The 23,216-nt window shown below is 41.6% G+C and overlaps 2 protein-coding genes across 9 annotated transcripts in view; both read left to right on the top strand.

The window, feature by feature from the left end:
- The first annotated feature begins 705 nt into the window (after window positions 1-705).
- Window positions 706-17,880, top strand: PCLAF (PCNA clamp associated factor). Of its 2 annotated transcripts, XM_036253590.1 has the most exons (3): window positions 706-870; window positions 1,169-1,249; window positions 17,090-17,880. In XM_036253590.1, exons 1-3 carry the CDS (start codon window positions 825-827, stop codon window positions 17,158-17,160), a joined length of 198 nt encoding a protein of 65 aa, XP_036109483.1. In that variant the 5' UTR covers window positions 706-824; the 3' UTR covers window positions 17,161-17,880. The 2 variants fall into 2 exon arrangements, with proteins under 2 accessions (XP_036109483.1, XP_036109472.1); XM_036253579.1 differs by lacking the exon at window positions 17,090-17,880 and having other exon boundaries at window positions 1,169-1,410.
- The window catches only part of CSNK1G1 (casein kinase 1 gamma 1), a 183,769-nt gene continuing 164,365 nt past the window's right edge, over window positions 3,813-23,216 (top strand). For 4 of the 7 annotated variants that reach the window (XR_004958634.1, XR_004958635.1, XR_004958633.1 and 1 more), the window contains exon 1: window positions 17,185-17,206. The gene's annotated coding sequence lies outside the window, so the exon portion shown is untranslated. Of the gene's footprint in view, window positions 3,921-17,089; window positions 17,162-17,184; window positions 17,207-22,991; window positions 23,139-23,216 lie in introns of those variants that run through there. The other 3 variants (XM_036253516.1, XM_036253537.1, XM_036253527.1) reach the window with 3 other exon arrangements.

The raw sequence follows: 23,216 nt of genomic DNA, 5'->3' as shown, positions 1-23,216 counted from the left end.
CAGGGATAGAAAATAGTTATGAGTTCCTATTTTAGAGTTATGCTTACTGTCTGCCAGAGATGCACCCTTAGCACATGTGGCATATTTTTAAGAGACTACACAGGTCTAGACCTGAGACTATACAGGTCTAGAAGAGGTTTTATGAAATTTTTTTCTCTATGTATGTTCCCTTAGTTTCACACCATCCCAACAACATAAAAAAGCCCTATAAATAAATTGTATTAGCTTCCTTTTCTCCCATTCAGTAGAATTGTTTTAGTTAGGGACGTCTTAAGAGAGATCCTGCCCGAGCTATTAAAATTCTATTTATTTTTATTAGCATGATAAAGTCCGCTTCATTTCAGTTTTCACTTCCAGAAGTCAATTACGATGGATTTAACCCTTAGGTGACTTTTGAACAAATGGTCAAATTCTCTTTCTTTGCTGGGTTTTCTTTTCGGAGCAGGACCATTTCCCTGGTTCAAAATGTCTTTTTTCTTTTCCCACCTAGTTCAAAATCTGAAAACCCGCACACGGACCACTCGGGGAAAGCACCCCGGCACCGCCCATCTGAGGCGGTACGAATCACAAGCTTCTGCGAATTGATGGACGCGTCAGCACTGTGCCAAGAACCTGCGCTGTCTCACTGGACACTGGTAATTGGTTGTGGGGGACGGCGCGGAACCAATGGAAAGAGGGCGCGGAACCAATGGGGAGAGTCCGTGGAGCGCGCGGGAAAGAGTCCAGTATAAACTGTGCCGGGAGATTCGTTTTCCTATTCTTGTCCAGTGAAATACCTTTTGCTGGAAAGTCAGTTGGTTGTTCTCATCACCTCGCATTCGAACATGGTGCGGACTAAAGCAGGCAGTGTCCCAGGCACCTATAGAAAAGGTGAGGCAGTTGAGCAAGGCAGTGGGGGCAGGGTGTGTTCCTCAGCTCTCGCCGCTAGTGGAAGAGGTGGGGGAGGGGGCGAGGCGGAGGCCGTGGATGCTGCAGACCGGGAAGCAGCTGCCAAATCCCTTAAACAAGTGGAAGAAGTAGAGGCGGCAGGGGAGGTTGATCTGCTGTTTTGGGTCTTGGGGTTCTCCAGAAGCTTGGGTCAGGGACTGTGGTGAGAATGTGGCTCCGAGACTCGGTATCAGAACCTTACTGCCCCCATCTAAATGCCCTCCTTTGCCTCTTTTTGCAGTGGTGGCTTCTCGGGCCCCCAGGAAGGTGCTTGGTTCCTCCACCTCTGCTACTAATTCCACGTCGCCTTCATCGAGGAAAGGTAAAGAGCACCCCTGCAAGCTCTTGAAGGAACCCTCTCAAAATGGGATCAGGCTTGGCACCACAATTCTCCCCTTGGCACCACATTTCTCCTGACCTGACAGCACCCTGACCCATCATGGAATTAATTTTTCTGATTAATTCTTCATGTCCGAATTTCTTCCTTGCCATGTGATACAATGAGGGAGCTTTGGCCTCTTGGCAAGCTGGTGCAGTCGTGGGGTCTTATGGAAAATAATCTCATGCCTGGCAATTTATCTTAAAACTTATTTTTTCTGGGTTAGCGTTTTTATTTTTAATATTGACAAATGGCTTTTTTGTTATTGTTAATCCTCACCTGAGGATATTTTTCCATTAATTTTTAAGTGGAAGGGAGTGAGGGATGGGGAGAGAGAGAAACACTGATGTGATAGAGACACTGATCGGTTACCTTCACAGGGGCTAAAACATCGTTGAGAGAGAACATCCCGTGGCCACCTCTTGCAAGCCCCTCACTGGGGATTTGGCCCACAACCTGGGCAAGTGCCTGGATCGGGAATCAAACCACTGACCTTCTGTGCATGGGTTGATGTTTAACTACTGAACTACACCGGCTGGGCCATTTGTACTTTCTTTTTTTAATTTTTTTAAATTGATTTTAGAGAGAGAAAGTGAGAAAGAGAGAGAGAGATAGAAACATCGATGAGAGAGAACATGGATTGGCTGCCTTCTGCATGCCCCCACTGGGGATCAGGCCCATAGCCTGGGCATGTGTCCTGACCAGGAATCAAACCGGCGACCTCTTGGTGCATGGGTCGACATTCAACCACTGAGCCACACCTGCTGGACAACTTGTACTTTTAAAAAAGTACAAGCAATACAAATTCAGTGTATATAGAAGTACTTTTATCAGTTTTTTTTTTAACAGCTAGAGTTTGTGAAAAATGTGTTTAAAGCAAAGGATATATGTAGTCACTTAATAATTTGCTCCTCTTGCTATTCTATTCATTACTTTGAAAAAAGGAAAGAAATTTTCCCTTTATAGTACTGTTTTAAAATAATCAGGAATTGGATTTACCTTATGAACTGAAAAGGAGCCAACTGCTTTGAAAAGTGGAACGTATTTATGTGGAAATGTTCACTGCTGTAGACTACTTATTTAGCCTTCTCTATGTGCTTTAACTAAATGACTTTATTAAATAAAAACTTGGCAGTTTAGCCCTGACCAGGTTGCTCAGTTGGTTACAGCTCCTCCCTGATACACCAAGGTTGCAGGTCAGGGCACATACAGGAATCAACCAATGAATACATGGATGGGTGGAAAAATAAATCACTATTTCTCTCTCTCCCCCTCTCTCTCTCCCCCCCCTTCTCCCCCTCCCACCCTCCCCCTTCTTTCCCTGTCCTCTCTAAAATCGATCAATAAATCATAAAATTTGTTAAAAATTTGGCAGTTTATGCTACACAGTGTGCTACCTTATATTAGGTAAAGGTGTGTCACACTGTATTATGACAGTATATAGGGCTATTTGTTCTATTATTTATTTATCCTCACCCTAGGACATTTTTGCATTTATCTTCAGATAGCACGGGAGGGGGGTGGAGAGAAACATCGATGTGAGAGAGACACATCGATTGGTTGCCACCCACGCAACCCCAACCGGGGCTTGGGACAAACTGCAACCGAGGTACGTGCCCTTAGTGGGAACCGAACCTGGGACTCTCTGGTCCACGGGTCGACACTCTAACTGCTGAACCAAACTGGCCAGGGCTATAGGGCTATTTGAATAGCTCTGCTATTTTTCTAGGCTAAAGGATAATTATAATAAAGTATTATTATACATTATATTATAGTACTGTATAATGTACTATTAACTGAATACAGCTTTATTTTGTTATGTTTTCCAATTCTTTATTTTAAGATGGATGTGATACCATTTAGTAACCTTTATTTTTATTTTTTTATTTATTTATTTATTACTATTTTTTATCCTCACCTGAGGACACTCTTTGCATTTATCTTCAGATAGAACGGGAGGGAGAGAGAAGGGAAGAAAGAGAGAAACATCAATTGGTTGCCACCCCACGACCCCAACTGGGGCTGGGGACAAACTGCAACTGAGGTACGTGCCCATAGCGGGAACTGAACCTGGGACTCTGGTCTGTGGGCTGACGCTCCAACCGCTGAACCAAATCTACCAGGGCTTTATTTTTATTTTTTAATTTTTTCTTTATTGATTTTAGAGAGAGAGGAAGGGGAAAGGAGAGAAACATCGATGAGAGAGAACTTTGATTGGCTGCCTCCTGCATGCCCCCACTGGGGATTTGGCCCACAACCTGGGCATGTGCCCTGACCGGGAATCGAACTAGTGACCTCTTGGTACATGGTTCTACGCTCAACCACTGAGCCACACTGGCCAGGCCCATTTAATACCCTTTAGATTTGATGTTAAAAAAATTAAGTTTCCCTTTAAGAAATGGCTGTTGTGTTCTTAGTTCTTATTTAGTTCCATCTGTTTATCTTTTATAGCTGAAAGTAAATATGCAAGAGGGAATCCAGTCTGTGTGCGCCCAACTCCCAAATGGCAAAAAGGAATTGGAGAATTCTTCAGACTGTCCCCTAAAGATTCTGAAAAAGAGAATCGGATTCCTGAAGAGGCAGGAAGCAGTGGCTTAGGAAAAGGAAAGAGAAAGTAAGTTTTTTTCTTTTTTAAAAAATACTTTATTCTTTATTGATTTTAAAGAGAGAGGAAGGGGTGGGAGAGAGAGCGACAGAAACATCAATGAGAGAGAACATCGATTGGCTGCCTTCTGCAGGCCCACAACCTGGGCATGTGCCCTGACCAGGAATCAAACTGGTGACCTCTTAGTGCATGGGTCGACGTTCAACCACTGAGCCACACCAGCTGGGCGAGAAAGTTTTTATATTCTGGAATATAAGAAAATATTTACATTCTTGAAAATAAAATAGAACAGGATATCAACTTTAAAGTTTCTCCTTGAGAAGATAAGAAAATACAAACCAAAGGATTTGTTTTTTTTTGTTTTTGTTTTTTCTTCTTTTTTTAATTGATTTTTTAGAAAAAGAGGAAGGGAGAGAGAGATAGAAACATTGACACGAGAGAGACACATCAATTGGCTGCCTCCTGCACACCTCCACATGGGCTCGAGCCCTGACTGGGAATCGAACCAGGACCTCTCAGTCCATGGGATGAGGCTCAATCCACTGAGCCACACCAGCTGGGCCAAAGGATTTTTTGTTTTGTTTTTTTGTTCATCCTCACCCAAGGATATTTTTTCCATTGATGTTTAGAAAGAGAGGAAGGGGGTGAGGGAGAGAGAGAAAAAAAAACAACAGCATTGCTGTGAGTCACATCAACTGGTGGCCTCCCGCATGACCATGACCTGGGCAGGTATCAAACCTGCAACCCAGGTACGTAACCTTGACCGGGAATCGAACCAGCAACCTTTGGTTCATAGTCTGATGCTCTAACCACTAAGCTAAAGCAGCCAGGATTCAAACCAAAGAGTTTTTTAAACTTATGCTAATCTCTTATTAAAAGTCACTCCTGCCCTAGCTGGTTTGCTCATTGGTTAAAGCGTTGGCCCACAGACCAGTGAGTCACGGATTTGATTCTGGTCAAGGGCACGTGTAGGAGGCAGCCAGTCCATGTGTCTCTTTGACATTGATGTTTCTCTCTTTCTCTCCCTCCCTTCCTCCCTCCCTCTCTTCCTCTCTCCCTTCCTCCCTCCCAGTCTATTTTAAGGTAAATAGAAAAATATCCTCGGGTGAAGATTTTTTAAAAACTTACTCCCTAGCTGGCTGGTGTGGCTGGTGAATTGAGGGTCAAGCCATGCACCAAGAGATCACTGGTTCGATTTCAGGTCAGGGCACATGCCCAGGTTGTGGGTTTGATTCCCAGTAGGGGGCGTGCATGAAGCAGCCAATTGATGGTTTGCTCTCACATAGATGTTTCTATCTCTTTCTCCCTTTCCCTTTCTCTTTCTCCAAAAATCAATAAAAAAATATTTTTTAAAATGTCCCAAATTTTAAACATCAATGAAAGGTATTTTTACTTATTCCAGTCACTTAAAGAGGATCAATTCCCATCAAGATGAGTGCTACGTTATTAACCATGAACTTCCTATCTTTAGTCTTTAATTTCTACTGTCTGTTTTCTATAGTCTTTTCCAAAAAGCAGTTTTCATGTTGATTCATCTAGTTTGGGTTTCATTAATCCTTCCCCTTAAAAAACTACTAGTTCAACCTCCAGGAGAAATGTATAACCAATGTAGAAAAGTTGGAAAATATAGAAACCCATCAGTAAGAAACAACCAAAACTAACTTCATTTTGTATTTTCTTTACAACTTCTTTATAAGTACATAAGAATACTTCAAAACATGGTAGAGATAAAACTGCACACATACAGAAATCAGTATACTAACTTTTTAGGAAGATAACTCATATTTTTTAAGCTTTCAATGTAAAGAAAGTGCTCATGATAAATGTTAAACAAAAATTCTGGATGCAAAAGTATAGTTAGTCATTATTGTAAAAGTTCCAATGTTTGTATGAAATATACCAAATATTAATAATACTGAATGAAAATATATCACATATCAATAGAGATTATGGCTGGGTAAAAACCTCTCCTCATACTAAATACTACCAATTTTCTTTTCTTTTTTTTTCTTTTAATATCCCCAAAGCAGCATTTTTTACCCATTGAATTCCAAAACATTAAATGTAGAAGTCTGGCATTTCAATAATTATTTATTTTGATTGACATGGGCTGACACACATCGCATTGTCAGGATACACAAAGATAATAGCCATAGAGTTACAAAAAATAAATTCATGATTCTTAAACAATTGCAAACCACCCCCACAAAAAGTGACAGGTATCAAAACTTTAGATGCATTACATTGAAAAGAAGGTTTGTACACATCATAGTTTAAAGAGGCAAAACAAGGCACTACTGAAATTTCATGTTAACAGTTTATTATAGAACTGATGGAAAGGAGAAAGTGTTCTCTTTGTGTCAGCTTCCCTTAACATTTTCCCATTCGATGAAAAAAGAGGTAGGAGGGATAAATTCATTTTTGCATGTACAAGATGTACAAGGCTTATTAACAAAACACTATCAGCATATTTTAAATGGATTATTTAAATATTATTGTAGCTTGTTTTGGCAAATTCCTTTTTCTAAAGTTCCCCATTGCTTTCATCTGGAATTCACAACTATCGAGAGGCATAGTAAAATGCTTCATTCAAAATGCATTTGTCTGCACAATTTGAAAAGAAAGCTCCTGTGGGCTCAAAGCAACCATCAGTCCAGCAATGCCCATGAAGATTTATCTGAAACTGCTTCCCAGGGGGCAGGGGAACAGATCTGAGTAGCTGTGCTGCCAATACAGATAGGTTTAGCACTGGATATTTAGTGATTGTGGCAAGGCAGAACTGATGATGATGGGGATTGTGGGTGAAGGAAGGGCCGGGGACCCAAAAGCTCTTCAGTTGCCTTCTTCTGCTGCTTCATCCTGTTGTTCACTTGTCCAGAGGGTGAGGTTGTTTCACAAATGCTACCAATTTTCAACAACAAACATACTTTCAAAAATCAGGGGGAAAATAATGCCACTTGGAGAAAAAGACAATGGAAACCTTTAATATAGATTTATAAGTGATAGGGTCCAGGCTCTCTAAACAACTTTGAAGTATTTTGTTTTGAAAACAAATTATTTGATTGAGGGTGGGTAGTGGTGAGCGCAGGTGGGTGGGTCCTATGACATCACTACCATTATGATGCCTCCTGATTTAAGACCCTGCTAGTTACCTCCCCTGCACTATGCAGGAGCCCAAGATCCCCCAGCACACCGAGTGGTGGGCCCAATCCAAGGCGTAGTAACCAACATGGGCAAGAGGATGGTGGCCAGGCTCAGTCAGCGGCTGCTGCTTCTAGAGCTGCTTCTACCCACGCAAATTTATTCACACATTCCTTTGACCAGCACGCCAGAACCGCCTGAAATCACACCATCTAAATGTGCCCTGCAGTTAACAGCCAGTCTCCTTGTGGTCTTGTTTGCCCTTCTACATCTCTACCTTTAAGAGACTCAGGCCAAGAAATATCTACAGTTCACCATCCCATATTCTACAGCCCAATCCATATGGCATCTTGAAGTCCAGTGTGGCAAGGAAAATACAGGTCTTAATCAAATCTACTAATGACTAATCTACCAAGGCAGAAAATGTTGAGAATCTCATATTGGATTGGCTTAAAGAACATCTGAAGATTTGACTACGTAATGAAGGCAGAAAATGTTGAGAATCTCATATTGGATTGGCTTAAAGAACATCTGAAGATTTGACTACGTAATGAATGCCAATATTAAATCTGCTAGAGTTTCATGTACAAGAACGAAAAGACACAACATAGGAAATTGATGAAGTGATTAAATGTAGCTTAAAAGTTTTAGGTATGGACACCTAGAACTTTACCTTGAAAATAAGAATTTCACCTGGATCTAGAGAAAAAGGATGAACTGTGGAATGGAGGATGGTTTTCAATTTGCTTAATTAAATCTAGAAGGCAGTAAAATGATTAGGTAAAATAAAAAGCTTCCGTGATTCCATGTATAAGTACATTGGAAGGAACTATATTTCAGAGGTCCTAATTTAATGTTGATATATTCTACACACAGTTTTACATTGTTAAGTTTTCACTACTCTCTTGGAAACCTAACTCTTTCCTCTGGGGTTTTGTATTTCACATTGTGTTTGACTTTATGGAGGAATAGGTATGTTCCTTGGGCAGTGATGGATTAGAATCTACTACAAATCTAATCATGAGTAATTCTTGCATATACATTTAAAAGTCAAATGACAAGTATTTCTTATCACACATTCCCATCCAATAGGAGTGCCAGATTTATTTACCTAACTTGGATCACTTAAATTGATTCTGAAGATTAGAAGTACATTGACATCAATCATTCTCAAAATATTGCTTGTTATTTCTGTATATGTTGAATAATTTTTACAATTTTTTTTTTGGTACGTGCCCCTAGCGGGAACCGAACCTGGGACTCTCTGGTCCGCAGGCCGACGCTCCAACCGCTGAGACAAACCAGCCAGGGCCAATTTATTTATTTTTTTTATTAAAAAAATGTTTTTTTCTTTATTTCTTTTTAGAGAGAGTGGAAGGGAGAGGGAGAGAGAGATAGAAACATCGATGAGAGAGAAGATTGATTGGCTGCCTCCTGCATGTCCACCACTGGGGATCGGGCCCACAACCTGGGCTTGTGCCCTGACTGGGAATCGAACCAGAGACCTTTTGGTGCATGGGTTGATGCTCAACCACTGAGCCACACTGGCCGGGCAATTTTTACAATTGAAAAACATCTGTTTTGAAGGCATATTTGATAAATCTTGAAATTAAGATGCAAATATATGAAGGAAACAAAAATAATGTATATTAGATATTTGGGAAATGAAGACTGGAAACTTTCTTGCATTATTAAATTTACGACTCTTGCCCTGGCCAGTTTTGCCCAGTGGTTAGAGATTGATTCTGGTCAAGAGCACATACCTGGGTTGCAGGTCTGATCCCAGTCCTGATTGGGGTTGTGCAGGAGGCAGCCAGTCTCTCTCTCCCACTCTCTAAAAATCAATGGAAAAATATCCTTGGGTGAGGATTAACAACAACAACAAAATTTACAAGTCTTTCTGTTAATATTTTTAAAAAGCTTTATGAATTGCCCAGTCAATGGGGCTCAGTGGTTGAGCATCGAACCGTACACCAAGAGGTCACCAGTTCGATTCCCGGTCAGGGCACATGCCCAGGTTGTGGGCCCAATCTCCAGTGGGGGGGCCATGCAGGAGGCAACCAATCAATGTTCTCTCTCATCAATATTTCTATCTCCCTCTCCCTCTCTAAAATCAATCAATACAAATAAATAACCCGGCCTGTGTGGCTCGATGGTTGAGTGTTGACCCATGCACCCAGGGGTCACCGGTTCGATTCCCAGTCAGGGCACATACCCAGGTTGTGGGCCAAATCCCCAGTGAGGGGCATGCAAGAGGTGACCAATCGATGTTCTCTCTCATCTGTGTTTCTATCTGTTTCTCCCTCTCCTTTTCCTCTCTCTCTAAAAATCAATAATAAAAAAAAAATTAAAATAAATAAATAAAAGCTTTATGAATCAGGCCTGGCTGGTTTGGCTCAGCGGTTAGAGCGTTGGACCAATGAGTCGCAGGTTTGATTCCAGACAAGGGCACTTATCTCAGTTGTGCTTCATCCCCAGCCCTGGTCAGGTGGTGTAGGAAGCGACCAGTCGATGTGCCTCTCTCACATTTATGTTTCTCTTCCTCCCTCCCACTCTATCTGATGATAAAGGGAAAAATATCCTCAGGTAAGGATCTAAAAAAATAAAAAAATAAAAGTGTTATGAATCAGAATAGTTGCATTTGGAACATTTTCTATACCAATTAATGTTTTTAGATGTTTAGAACCTAGTCTAAGTGTATTTGATTCTGGAAATTAAAACGTTCACAAAAGGCTTTTTAGAAATAGAAACTCTATGAAATAATCTTTGGTTCACTTGTCACAAAGTGATGTTTAGATATTACAGTATCTAGCATGGCCATAGTGCTCTTTAGTCTTAAGCCAATATTTGCCATCTTAATTTTTTTCATATTTTTATTGAATTTATTGGGGTGAGAATTGGTTAATTAAATAAGTTTCAGCTGTACAATTCTATAATATATCATCTGTATATTGTATTGTGCTCACCACCCCAAGTGGAGTTTCCTTCCATCACCATTTATTCCCCCTTTGCCTTCTTCTACCTCCTGCCAATATTTGCCATCTTTAGACACCTATACAGGAACAACCAGATCCAACAGATCTCAAGCTATATGAAACCTATGTGTGTGGACATTGTTTTTTGCTGCATGTCTGAACACTGTACATCTGTTTTGATTGTATATTATGTTTGGAATTGATTTGCACTGAACACAAGCTAAATAAAAATAAATGGTTGGGGACTTCCTGTCAAGATGGCAGCATAGGTAAATGCAATACTCGCCTCTTCCCACAACCACATCATAATTACAACTAAACTACAGAGCAACCACCAATCAGATCCGCTTGACATCGAGCTGAATAGAAGTCTTACAACTACGAAATTAAAGAAGAAGCCACGTCGAGACTGGTAGGAGGGGTGGAGCCACTGACGGGCTGGTCCCACACTCAAGTGTGGTGGATAAAATTGAGGCTCAAGGGGTCCCTGTCTTGCCTTGGCCAGTTTGGCTCAGTGGTTTGAGCATTGGCCTGCCGTCCGGAGAGACCCTAGTTCGGTTCCCGCTAAGGGCATGTACCTCCGTTGCAGTTTGTCCCTGGCCCTTGGTTGGGTTGTGTGGGTGGCAGCCACTCGATGTGTCCCTTTCACGTCGATGTTTCTCTCTCTCCCTCTCTATCTGAACAAAAAAATGGAAAAATGTCCTCGGGTGAGGATAAAAAAAAAAGGGGGGTCCCTGCCTTAAATCAGGCTCCCACCTCTGACAGGGTTCTAGTGCCAGGAAGAGAAGTCTCCATCACTTCTGGCTGTAAAACCAGCGGGAACTGAGGTTGAGAGAGGTTAAAGCCCCAGGCAGTTTCTTTTAAAGGGCTCACACACAGACTTACTTGGACTTGCTCCTTCTGAGCTCCAGCATTGAGGAAGCAGCTTAAAAGCACCAGAGACATATGGGGAAGAACTGAATTGTTCGGCATTGGTGTGAGAGCTGGAGAGGCAGCTTTCTTCTGGACAGACTTGCTGTGGGAGGTCGTTGTTCCTTTAGTGAGCCCTTCCCTGGGCAGCAGACAGCAGCCACATCTGGGACTCTAGCAACCTGGCTCACATTATTTGCTCTGCCCTGGTGATTCCCTGAGGCCTTGTCCTGCCCAAGCTGTGTCTAGTGGCTTTACCATAGGATTGGCCTGTCTTGGATCCTGCTTCAGATTTTTCTAAAATATCTCAAACAAGTAGCATCTGGTCTCAGCAAGCCCCATACCTCTCATTAAGTGGCCCTAGGCCTGGCACCAGAAGCAGCCAGCCTTGGTTCACAACTTGGCTTTTCCTGGGCACCTCCAAGCCCAGCAGAAGAAGCAGCCTGTCTGCAGATCACTTTGTAGCTTATGCCTGGTGGCCACAGGTAGAACACAGGCAGAGGCTGACCTTGCCCCAGAGCCAGTACACCTAGTGGACAGCTTCAGACCCCATCAAAGCACCACCATCCAACCACCTCCATAAATGACACACTCAATGAGTGGACTCGGTGGGTACCAGAGCCCTGCTGAAGTAAGTCTTGCTCTGTGTGTTGGGCCTCTACACCACTGATCCTCCAAGGTAGTCAGAGGTCGGTAGTTAGTGGTTACAGCCAGTCCTTGCAGCTGATCAGCCTGAGTAAGCCCCCCCCCCCCATTGATGTGCCAACAGCAATTAAGACGCAGTTAAGCCCTGGCCGGTTTGGCTCAGCGGTTGGAGCGTCGGCCTGCAGTCCTGAGAGACCCAGGTTCGGTTCCCGCTAAGGGCATGTACCTCGGTTGCAGTTTGTCCCCGGCCCTGGTCGGTTGTGCGGGTGGCAGCCACTCGATGTGTCCCTTTCACATCGATGTTTCTCTCTCTCTCTCTGTTCCTCTCTCTCCCTCCCACTCTACCTGAACAAAAAATGGAAAAATGTCCTCGGGTGAGGATAAAAAAAAAAATTAAAAAAAAAGACGCAGTTAAAACAGACGGATGTACAGTACACACTCGGGGTGGGCCTCAAGGGCCTAGCTGGGGTGATCAGGGAGGCTATGCCACTGGACCCTACAGGACACCTACTACAATAGGCCACCCTACAAAGCCTAGGAGACGTAGCAACTCTACCTAACACATAGAAAGAAGCACAGGGAAACAGCCAAAATGAGGAGACAAACATGTCCCAAATGAAAGAACAGAGCAAAACTTCAGGAAAAGAATTAACCGAAACAGAGATCAGCAATCTAACAGATGCAGAGTTCAAAACACTGGTTATAAGGATGCTCAATAAACTTAGTGAGGGCTTCAAGAGCGTAAAAAAGGACCAGTCAGAAGTGAAAGAGGGACTTACTGAAATGAAGAATAATTTACAGGAAATCAATAGTAGAGTAGGTAAAGCCAAGAAGCAAACCATCGATTTGGAATGTAAGGAAGCAAAAAACACCCAATCAGAATAGCAAAAAGAAAAAAGAATCCAAAGAAATGAGGACAGTGTAAGGAGCCTCTGAGACGACTTCAAGCTTAGCAACATTTGCATCATGGGGGTGCCTGAAGGAGGAGAGAGAGCAAGAAAATGAAAACCTATTTGAAAAAATAATGACAAAAGACTTCCCTAACTTGGTGAAGGAAACAGACATACGAGTCCAGGAAGCACAGAGTCCCAAACAAGATGAACCCAAAGAGGCCCACACCAAGACACATCATCATTGAAATGCAAACGGTTAAAGACAAAGAGAGAATCTTAAAAGCAGCAAAAGAAAAGCAGTTTGTTACTGACAAAGAAGCTCCCCCATAAGACTATCAGCCGATTTCTCAAAAGAAACTTTGCAGGCCAGAAAGGAGTGGCGAAAGATATTCAAAGTGATGAACAGCAACGATCTACAACCAAGATTACTCTATCCTGCAAAGCTACAGTATCATTTAGAATTGATTGCTATATACAGAGTGTCCCAGACATGAAAAAGTTAAAGGAGTTCATCACCACCAAACCAGTATTAAATGAAATGTTGAAAGGTCTTCTTGAAGGAGAAGAACAAAAATATGAACAATAAAATGGCAATAAATAAATATCTATCAACAGTGAATCTACAAACAAAATGAGCAAGCAGAACAGAAACAGACTCATAGATACAGAGAACTTTTTGTTGCTTGCCAGATTGGCGGGGGCTGGGGGAATGGGTGAAGAAGAGGAAGGAATTAAGAAATACAAATTGGTTGTTAGACTGATGAACCTCAAAGGGAGGGGGGAAGGGAGGGCGGGAAGAAATAAACCAAGGAACTTTTATGCATATATGCATAACCAATAGACACAAACAATAGTGTGGGGAAGGCAGGAGGGGGGCGGAATTGGGGAGGAGGAGGTCAATGGGGGAAAAAGGGAGGACATCTGTAATACATTTAACAATAAAGATAAGTTAAATAAAATAAAATAAATGGCTGGAAGAGTAATTAAAAGTATTTGAGCCCTGGCCTGTTTGGCTCAGCGGTTAGAGTGTCGGCCTGCGGTCCTGAGAGACCCGGGTTTGGTTCCCGCTAGGGGCGCGAACCTCGGTTGCAGTTTGTCCCCGGCCCTGGTTGGGTTGTGCGGGTGGCAGCCACTCGATGTGTTCCTTTCACGTCGATGTTTCTCTCTCTCTCTGTTCCTCTCTCTCCCTCCCACTCTACCTGAACAACAACAACAACAAAAGTATTTGATATATAGCCCTGGCTGGTTTGGCTCAGCGGTTGGAACGTCGGCCTGTGGACCAGAGAGTCCCAGGTTCAGTTTCCGCTAGGGGCACTTACAAAAAAAAAAGTATTTGACATATAGAGTGATGTTTATGCATATAAAATTTTAAGAATTATTCAATACTGTTCATAAGGTCATTTTAGTAAATGGTTACTGAGCAGTTACTATCTTACGAGATTTTTTTTTTTATCCTCACCCGAGGACATTTTTCCATTTTTTTGTTCAGATAGAGTGGGAGGGAGAGAGAGAAACATCGACGTGAAAGGAACACATCGAGTGGCTGCCACCTGCACGACCAACCACGAACGGGATACATGCCCTTAGCGGGAACCGAACCCGGGTCTCTCTGGACTGCAGGCCGACTCTCTAACCGCTGAGCCAAACTGGCCAGGGCTCTTATGAGATATTTAAAAGGAATACCAAACTCAGTACCAGTAACTAAAATTTAAACTTTGTTGCTAAATCACTATTATTACTTCTTTTTAAGTATTTTTTCTCTATTCATTTTATTATTCCTCACCCGAGGATATCCTATTTATCATTAGCTAGAGTGGGAGGGAGAGACAGAGAGAAAAATCAATGTGATAGAGCCTCATCGACTGGCTGCCTCCTGCGTAACCCGACCAGGGCTGGGTCGAACTGCAACCGAGGTATGTGCCCTTGACAGGTATCGAACCTGTGACTCACTGATCCGCGGGACAGCGCTCTAACCACTTAGTAAAATCGGCCAGGTCTTCTTTATTGATTATAGAGAGAGAGGAAGGGAGAGGGAGAAAGAGATAGAAACATCAATAAGAGTACATTGATAGTTCGACTTCTGCATGCCCCACACTGGGGATTTGGCCCACAACCTGGGCATGTGCCCTGACCAGGAATCGAACTGGCGACCTCTTGGTGCATTGGTTGACACTCAACTACTGAACCACACTGCCCAGGCTATTTTTGGTTTTAATAAAAATCAACAACCAAAGGGATACATTTTTTAGATACGGCCTTTTTTTTTTTTATCCTCACCCAAGGACATTTTTTCATTTTTTGATGGGGGGAGAGAGAGAGAAACATCAACGTGAAAGGTACACATCGAGTGGCTGCCACCCGCACGACCCAACCAGGGCCGGGGACAAACCTCAACCGAGATACGTGCCCTTAGCAGGAACCGAAACCGGGTCTCTCTGTACTGCAGTCTGACGCTCTAACCACTGAGCAAAATCGGCCAGGGCTGGATACAGCCTTTTAATAAGCTTGATTTAATGATCCTATAAGTGTCTTCTAGTTACCTTTCATTGTCTGGCAAAATACTTTCTTGTTCTTTCTCACTCTTTTTCTTCTTCTTTAAAAAAATTTGTTTTCTTTATTGTTTAGAGAGAGAGGAAGGGAGAGGAATAGAGAGATGGAAACATCAAGGAGAGAGAACCTCAATTGGCTGCTTCCTGCATGCCCTTCATTGAGGATTGGGTCCACAACCTGGGCATGTGCCCTGACTGGGAATTGAACTGGTGACCTCTTGGTGCATGGATCAATGCTCAACCACTGAGCTGCACTGGCCAGGCTTGTTCTTTCTCATTCTAATATTAATAAGGTAATAATCAATATCAGCTCTAAAATATATTATAGTCCTCTTGAATTATTTGTGACTTCCATTAAGGAAACAACATATTTGGCAATATAGCCAAATATGGCTATCCCATTGATCATCATAGCAATAAAACCTATATTACAGGCTTTCCATCATATGCAGAAAGATCATACATATATTCTCATAAAACATTTTGATCTGTGGTATAATAAAAAAAATTTATATTATTCCTTTAGCCTCTTTCTTAAATTGCTCTGTTTAGGAAAGTTGTAATTACCCCTTTATTGATACTAAATCAATAGATTAACTGTTAATAGTAAATAGTAGACTATCAGTTTATCAGAAGGACTTCTGCTACTAACTCCCTAGTTCATAATCTGGAATATGACAACTCCTGTGGCTTTATTTTTTTCACAAAGGTAGGGTAAACTCCATTACTTGCATGGGGGAAGAGTCAGAATCAAGAAAGACTAGCAACTTAAAACCTGAATAGAATCAAGATACCTAAAGTAAATCAAATCCTTGCAAAAAGGAACTTTGGTTCATGATAGCTTTCATTTGTTAACTTGATTTAATTTTTAGAAAAACAAAATGAAGACTTCAGTAATCTAATAGGTGAGTCAATGATAATCTCATACCACGTCAGAATACTTTTGCTTTAGCTTCCTTCTTTCACTATCTAGCTCTATGACCATTCCGTTTACTGGATTTAATTTGAAAACGGATTATTTTAGGATAGATCTCACAGATTTTCATCAGCTCTAAAAAAAAATTCTGATTTATGATTATGATTTTGACTTTTTTCCCTATAAAAAGTGTAATGAGTACAAATGGCTTTGGGATAATGTTACTTATTTTTCAAAAGTTACAACTACCCTATGCCAGCTTAAACAATTTGGGGTTTTTCTAATCAGGTTACATATTCATATGGTTCAAATGGGTATACAGTCAGATATGACAGGTTGCTGTTTTCTCTGCTCAACTGGATTGTTTTTTTTTACTATCACAAAGTTCTTGCTGAAGGATTATTATATTCTACTTTTAGCATCCACTTAACGTGTTGAAAGATGCTATTGAAACAGACTTTTTTTGTTGTTGTTATTCCTTACCTGAGGATATTTCTTCCATTGATTTTTAGAGAGAGTAGATGGTAGGGGCTGGGGAAGAAACATTGATTGGTTGCCTCCCAAATGTTCCCAGACCGGTCAGGGATTGAACCTACAACCCATGTACGTGCCCTTGACCTGGAATCAAACTTTAGATCCTTCAGTCCTTGGGCTGACACTCTAACCACTGAACCCCACTGGCTAGAGCCAGAGATTTCCTTTTTGCTAAAAATGAAAAATGGCAACATATTCTAAAAGAGAAACACTGATCCTATAAATTAACAGACAAAATAAATTGTTAAAAATTTTGTTGCTTTAGCACTTGGAATTTGTAGATGTTTCTCAATTAATGGTTTTATTTTTCTCTCATTTCCAGTCACTTGACCAGACCCATTGCACTGTTATATGTTCCTTATTTATATGTTTGTAACTATTTTTGTTTTGTTTTTTATTTTATTTTTAATCCTCACCCAAGGATATTTTTTTATTTATCATCACAAAGAATGGGAGGGAGGGAGAGAGAGAAATATTGGAGAGGGACACATCGACTGGTTGCTTCCCACACGACCTGACCAGCCAACGCTCTAACCACTGAGTCAAACTGGCCAGGCCTTGTTTTGTTTTTTAAATAGTTGATACTAATTATTGAAGTTCTCTGTCCTTTCCACAGAGTACGTCCTTTGCCACCTGACGACACAGATGACGAAAAAGAATAGAACTTTCTCATTCATCCTTGACTAAGGTCTCCTGTTTGCTCTGGTGTTCTGGGATGTAAATTTGCATAAATGTGTGTGTTCCAGTTATCTTTGTTGAGTTGACATTTAATTTAAAAACATGAGGGTTACATATAATTATTCAAAAGCAAGTAGTTATGATATTGCAAGGTTTATGAGATAATTATTCTCATATATTAGTGTTCAATGTAATGCAGAATTTGGTTTCTTTTACCTGTTTTTAAGCTTCTCATTCTTGCTAAAAAGAAATCATTGCATTTTGTATACAACAAATCTGCTGTATTTGAGATTGCTTAGATTTTTGTATTACTGCCATTTTTATTGGCATTAGATTTTTTTGGAATGGTGCCATGTTTTTGTTCCTTTTATTTGATTTAAAAAGCAGAGTTAGATTTCTGCACACTTTAAAAAATCAGTATTAATTAAACTGCACCTATATGCTTTTTAAGAATGGGGGCCAAAGATGCAATGTTGAAAAAATTTGATGACTGTCTGTCTTCTCTTTAGAAATATATAAGGGAAATTTGATATTGAGGATTTCAGGCAGGAAGATTTCATAGACTACATTAAACAAGAAGAATTTTCATAGAATATGCATTTGATTCGGTATCATAGAATATTACCCTTTCAAAATCAATAAAACATGAAAGGCAAATCATGCAATAAACCCAGAGCTATGTCTAAAGTTCTTAGAGCTACCATTATATTTTTCAAGATAACTGAAGAGGTGGGTATAATATTACATAGTAACAGAAATTCTTGCTTCCTCATCACATTTTTTTGCTCACTGACATCTTGTCAAAATTAACCATGTTTTAACAGATATGTTTTTCTGAAGTATGTTTTTAATAAATGAATACTTATTTTCACAATACATTATATCCATTTGTGTGCTTCCTAAGATTATATTCTACTAAATACTTCTATTTTATTTCTTCCAAATACAAATCAGTGCATTGATCTGATTTTATCAACTTCCAAACTGAGTCCTGATTATTCTAGATTACATTTTTTGCTTTGTCTTTTAGAGATCGATATTAAACAGAATGTTACTGAATTGCCAGTAGTTTTTATACTAAGTAGGTCCTTGATAATTAGGCTTCTTATTAAGGAGTAGCGCAAATCAACTCTATTAAAGTCAAGTTTTGATGGTTCTGAAACCTGATTTGTTATTTTTCACTGATGAAGAGAGAAACATTTTGGTGGTGTGTCCCATGAAGTTTAATTTTGCTAATGTAATTATTTCTGTAAAAAAAATTTTTTTTTCCCTTTATTGATATATTAGGGAGACAGAGGAAGGGAGAGGAAGAGAGAGATGGAAACATCGATGAGAGGGAACAGTGATTGGCCACCTCCTACAGCCCGCCACTGGGGATTTGGCCCACAACCTGGGCATGTGCCCTGACCAGGAATCCAACCGGTGACCTCTTAGTGCATGGGTTGATGCTCAACCACTGAGCCACACCAGCTGGGCTGATAACGTAATTATCTATAAAAAGACTTTGATCTAGTGAAACTACTGTCTTTACAAATATACAACATTTGATGATATCTGACTTTTATTAGGGAGAGGTCCCGTGTAACGTCTTTTTATCAAAGCTTTTTGAAAATGTCAATTCGTAATTTAGCCTCTTGTAAACATGAGAGAAGTATAGACTCTGTTTCCACTGAAACTGAATAAAAAACTAAAACTTATAAATTAAAAAGATAATTAAACTAATTTTGTACCTTCACAAAGCTAATCTGGTTTTCCTCTTTGGATTATTCAAATTGTTAATGCTAGTGTTAAATACCAGGCCAAACAATGATTAAAACTACTTTTCTGGAATTTTTGACTATTAGAACATTGTGAGGATCATATATATATATATATATGTATATATATATATATATATATATATATATATACACATATATATATACACACACACACACAGTGTTTAAATAGTTTCACAAAGAAAGAACGATACCAAATCCAAAATTATAAAGTGTGCTCAAATAATTATTTATAAGATGACAAATGCTTGTCTTTTTTTTTAAATCCTCACCCGAGGACATTTTCCCATTTTCTGTTCAGGTAGAGTGGGAGCGGGGGGAGAGAGAGAGAGAGAGAGTGAAACATCGACGTGAAAGGGACACATCTAGTGGCTGCCACCCGCATGACTCAACCAGGGCCGACACAAACTGCAACCGAGGTACATGCCCTTAGCGGGAACCGAACCTGGGTCTCTCTGGACTGCAGGCCGACACTCTAACCTCTGAGCCAAACCGGCCAGGGCAATGCTTGTCATTTTTTTAAAAATCAGAAATAAAGCCTAAACTAACCAAACCTTTCACATATGTATATGTACACTGTGTACAAATCTCACTGTATTTAGAATTCTTCAGGCTAAGTTACTTTTGGAAAAATTGAGCATTCAGTTGGGCCCTGGTCCAAACAACATTGTTATAATGGTTCCTTTTAACTTTGAGGATAGCATATAGATGTGGAAGTGATTTTTACTGACTCAAAACTGGGGGAATGTTAGAAGTCATCTTGTTCAACACCAGTTACAGCTGTTCATTGGGGAGACTTATTGGTTGGGTACTCTTGTTTCTTTTTTAAATTGAATTTTAGAGGGAGAGGAAAGAGAGAGAAACATCGATTGGCTGCTTCCAACACGCCCCCTACCAGGGATCAAGCCCAAAACCTGGGCATATGCCCTGATTGGGAATGAAACTGGTGACCTCTCAGTGCGTGGGATGGTGCTCAACCAACTGAGACACACTGGCCAAGGCTGCAACTCTTAATTATGAAAAATATTATGAGTTAAAATTTTGAATTTTTCTATCTTCCCTTTTCCTATTCTTGGTTCTGTCCTTGACATAACATAGAACAAGTTATTTCTTTCACATGACAACCTTCAAGTATTTAAAAAATTTTAAATATGTTCTTATTGATTATTTTAGTGAGAAAGATTGAAACATCAATGTGAGACAGAGATATCAACTGGCTGCCTCCTGCTCGTCCCTTATTGGGGATTGAGCACCAGGTTGTGCACATCCCGGGGATGTGCCCAGACTGGAAATTGAACCCAGAACTCTGAGTCCATGGGACAATGCTCAATGCACTGAGCCACTCCAGCTAGGTGTCAACTTTCAAGTATTTATTTACTTTTTAAACATTTTTTTTATTGCTTTTAGAGAGAAAGGAAGGGAGAGAAGGAGAGAGAGATAGAAACATCGATGAGAGAGACCATCAATTGGCCACCTCCTGCATGTCCCCCACTGGGGATCAGGCCCACAGCCTGGTCATGTGCCCTGACCAGGGAATTGAACCGGTGACCTATTGGTGCATGTGTTGACGCTCAACCACTGAACCACACGGGCAGGCAACCTTCAAGTATTTAAAGATGTTACATTTTTAGCTTTCTCTTCCTAAGGCTAGACATTTTATTGTTAATGTCACATATACCTTAAATTAGTTTCTCTTAAGTCCCTTGTGTATTGAGGATATGTGTCTTTTGTGTTGTGTATTGCTTAGGCACATAAATAATAAATTTGGCGCCCTGGCCGGTTTGGCTCAACGGTTGGAGTGTCGGCCTGCGGTCCGGAGAGACCTGGGTTCGGTTCCCGCTAAGGGCACGTACCTCGGATGCAGTTTGTCCCCGGCCCTGGTTGGTCGTGCGGGTGGCAGCCACTCGATGTGTCCCTTCACATCGATGTTTCTCTCTCTCTACCTCTCTCTCCCTCCCGCTCTATCTGAACAAAAAATGGAAAAATGTCCTCGGGTGAGGATTAAAAAAAATAATAAATAAATAAATTTGGCTACATTTCTTGTAACTGATCCAAGTAGTCATTAATTATTAGACTATATTTTTTGTATCTTTTATATTTGGTGACGCCAATAGAACTCCATGGTGTGGCTCAGTGGTTTGTTGTTGACCCATGCACCGAGAGGTCGCCAATTCGATTCCCAGTCAGGACACATGCCCAGGTTGTGGGCCCGATCCCCAATGGGAGGCATGCAGGAGGCAGCCAGTCGATGTTCTCTCTCATCGATGTTTCTCACTCTCTCCCTCTCCCTTTCTAAAATCAATAAAGGGGAAAAATTTTTTTTAATGCTTTTAAGAACTGAGAAAAAAGGCTGGAGGTCATATCTAAAGGATGAATTTACTGTACTGACTTCGAAGGGTATTTGAGATCTAGTCTAGATCTGAGAGCAGTGTCTTACAATTTATTTATTATTGCTCTGGCCAGTTTGGCTCAGTGGTTGGAATGTCAGCCCATGGGTCAATGAGTCTTGGGTTTGATTCCGGTCAAGGGTATGTACCTCAGTTGCAGTTCTTCCCCAGCCCTGGCCGGGTCATGCCGAGGCAGCTGGTCGATGTGTCTGTCTTGCATCAATGTTTCTCTCTCTCTCCCCCCTATTTCCCTCTCTCCCACTCTATCTGATGATAAATAGAAAAAAATCCTCCAGTGAGGACTATAAAAAAAGAATTTATTATTATTATTTTTAAAAATCCTCACCTAAGGATATTTTTTCCACTTATTTTCAGATAGAGTGGAAGGGAGGGGAAGAGAGAGAGAGAAACACCCATGTGAGAGAGACACATCAATTGGTTGCCTCCCGCATGACCCCTACCAAGGCCAGGGACCACTTATTTATGCAATCACTGGTTGATTCTTGTATGTGCCCTGACAGAGGATGGTACCTGGAAACCTTGGCATATGAGAAGGATGCCCTAACCAACTGAGCTACAGGGGCAGGAGTGAAAGTTTTTTTCTGAGTGGAGGATTAAATTTCTTCCTCCTTCCCAATCTTGATTATGAGCTTCCTTTGGCCTTTTCTCTTTGCTTTTCATTTAAGGATTAAAATCACTTCACTTGGTCCTGCTGGTGTAGCTCAGTGGTTGAGCATTGACCAAGAAGTCACTGGTTCGATTCCCGGTCAGGACACATGCCCAGGTTGTGGGCCCGATCCCCAGTGGGGGACATGCAGGAGGCGGCCAATCAATGTTCTCTCTCATCAATGTTTCTCTCTCCCTCTCTCTCTCTCTCTCTCAAATCAATAAAGGAAAAAAATTTTAAAGTCACTTCACTTGATTTACAGTGAATCTTTTGTTTTCTCTTTCACTTGACTAGGTTATTTCCAGATCATACACAAACATGTACAATCCTTACTAAAAGATAGGGGAAGACAAAACTCACCATTCCATTTGAGGGGCTGTCAAAGGAGAACGAAGTGCATGAGGAAGCTTTTGTAACACTTAAGATTTAAAAAACCCAATTGAAACACAACTGAAAATCCACAAGAGGGAGATGCTTGCTAAACTGCCAGAAAAGATTACTCCCACAAGGGACCAGAGAGAGCCTTAAGAGGAGCCAGTGGGTTGGCCTGGGACTCAGTGGGAGGAAGCAGGTTTTTCTAGTGGCTGGGGGATGGGGGTCGAGGGGTGGGTACCGATTAAGAGAAAAGTAGAATGGGCTTTGTATCTCAGGCTATGCAGCGTGCGCTGTAGCACCAGGAGCAGAAAGTAGAAGGGTGTTGCCAAAGAAGAGGACGGGCTCCCATCTACCTCCAGATAGTCCCAGAAGAAATGAGGGTGTTGTCTTTAAGGCACTTCCGCTTAGCAACCACACGCGGTTGCTAAGGAGGGGCAGTAGCGGGGATGACCCGGAAGTGGTGGTGTCCATTTCTTGCTGCCTGCTTTAAGTTTGTCCTATCCAGAGCGTCCGGGTGCTTTGCTCCAGGCCGAGGGTGGGGCCAGCGCTAGTGGTTCCGGTTCGGCCCCTGCCGCCCCTCGGCTCCTCTCCTTCCCCCTCCCCTCCCACACCTCTCCTCCCTCCGGTTCCTGGGAAAGAGACAAGCCACGACTGGGGGTGGGTAGAGAAGCGCTCGGCGCCTCTGGGAGGGGACTGCGTCCGCCCCTTCTGAGCCCCGGAGCACCGCCAGACCAGGTACTTGCTCCGGCTTCGACGGGGTCTGGGAGGCTGGAGCCTGAGGTGGGTGTGTGTCTGTGTGTCTGTGTGTCTGTGGTGGCTGGTGGGGGGTCCTTCCCCAGGTCGGGGAGGGGGACGCCA

This window comes from Molossus molossus, unplaced genomic scaffold (genome assembly GCF_014108415.1).
Source record: "Molossus molossus isolate mMolMol1 unplaced genomic scaffold, mMolMol1.p scaffold_m16_p_1, whole genome shotgun sequence".
Lineage (NCBI taxonomy): Eukaryota > Metazoa > Chordata > Mammalia > Chiroptera > Molossidae > Molossus > Molossus molossus.
This window is presented reverse-complemented; position numbering and strand designations above follow the sequence as displayed.

Excerpts from the sequence above, each read along its gene's own strand:
- PCLAF (XM_036253579.1), top strand. The coding sequence starts at position 825 with ATGGTGCGGACTAAAGCAGGCAGTGTCCCAGGCACCTATAGAAAAG. Across the intron at positions 871-1,168 it reads CCCAGGCACCTATAGAAAAG|TGGTGGCTTCTCGGGCCCCC; the intron begins GTGAGGCAGTTG and ends CTCTTTTTGCAG.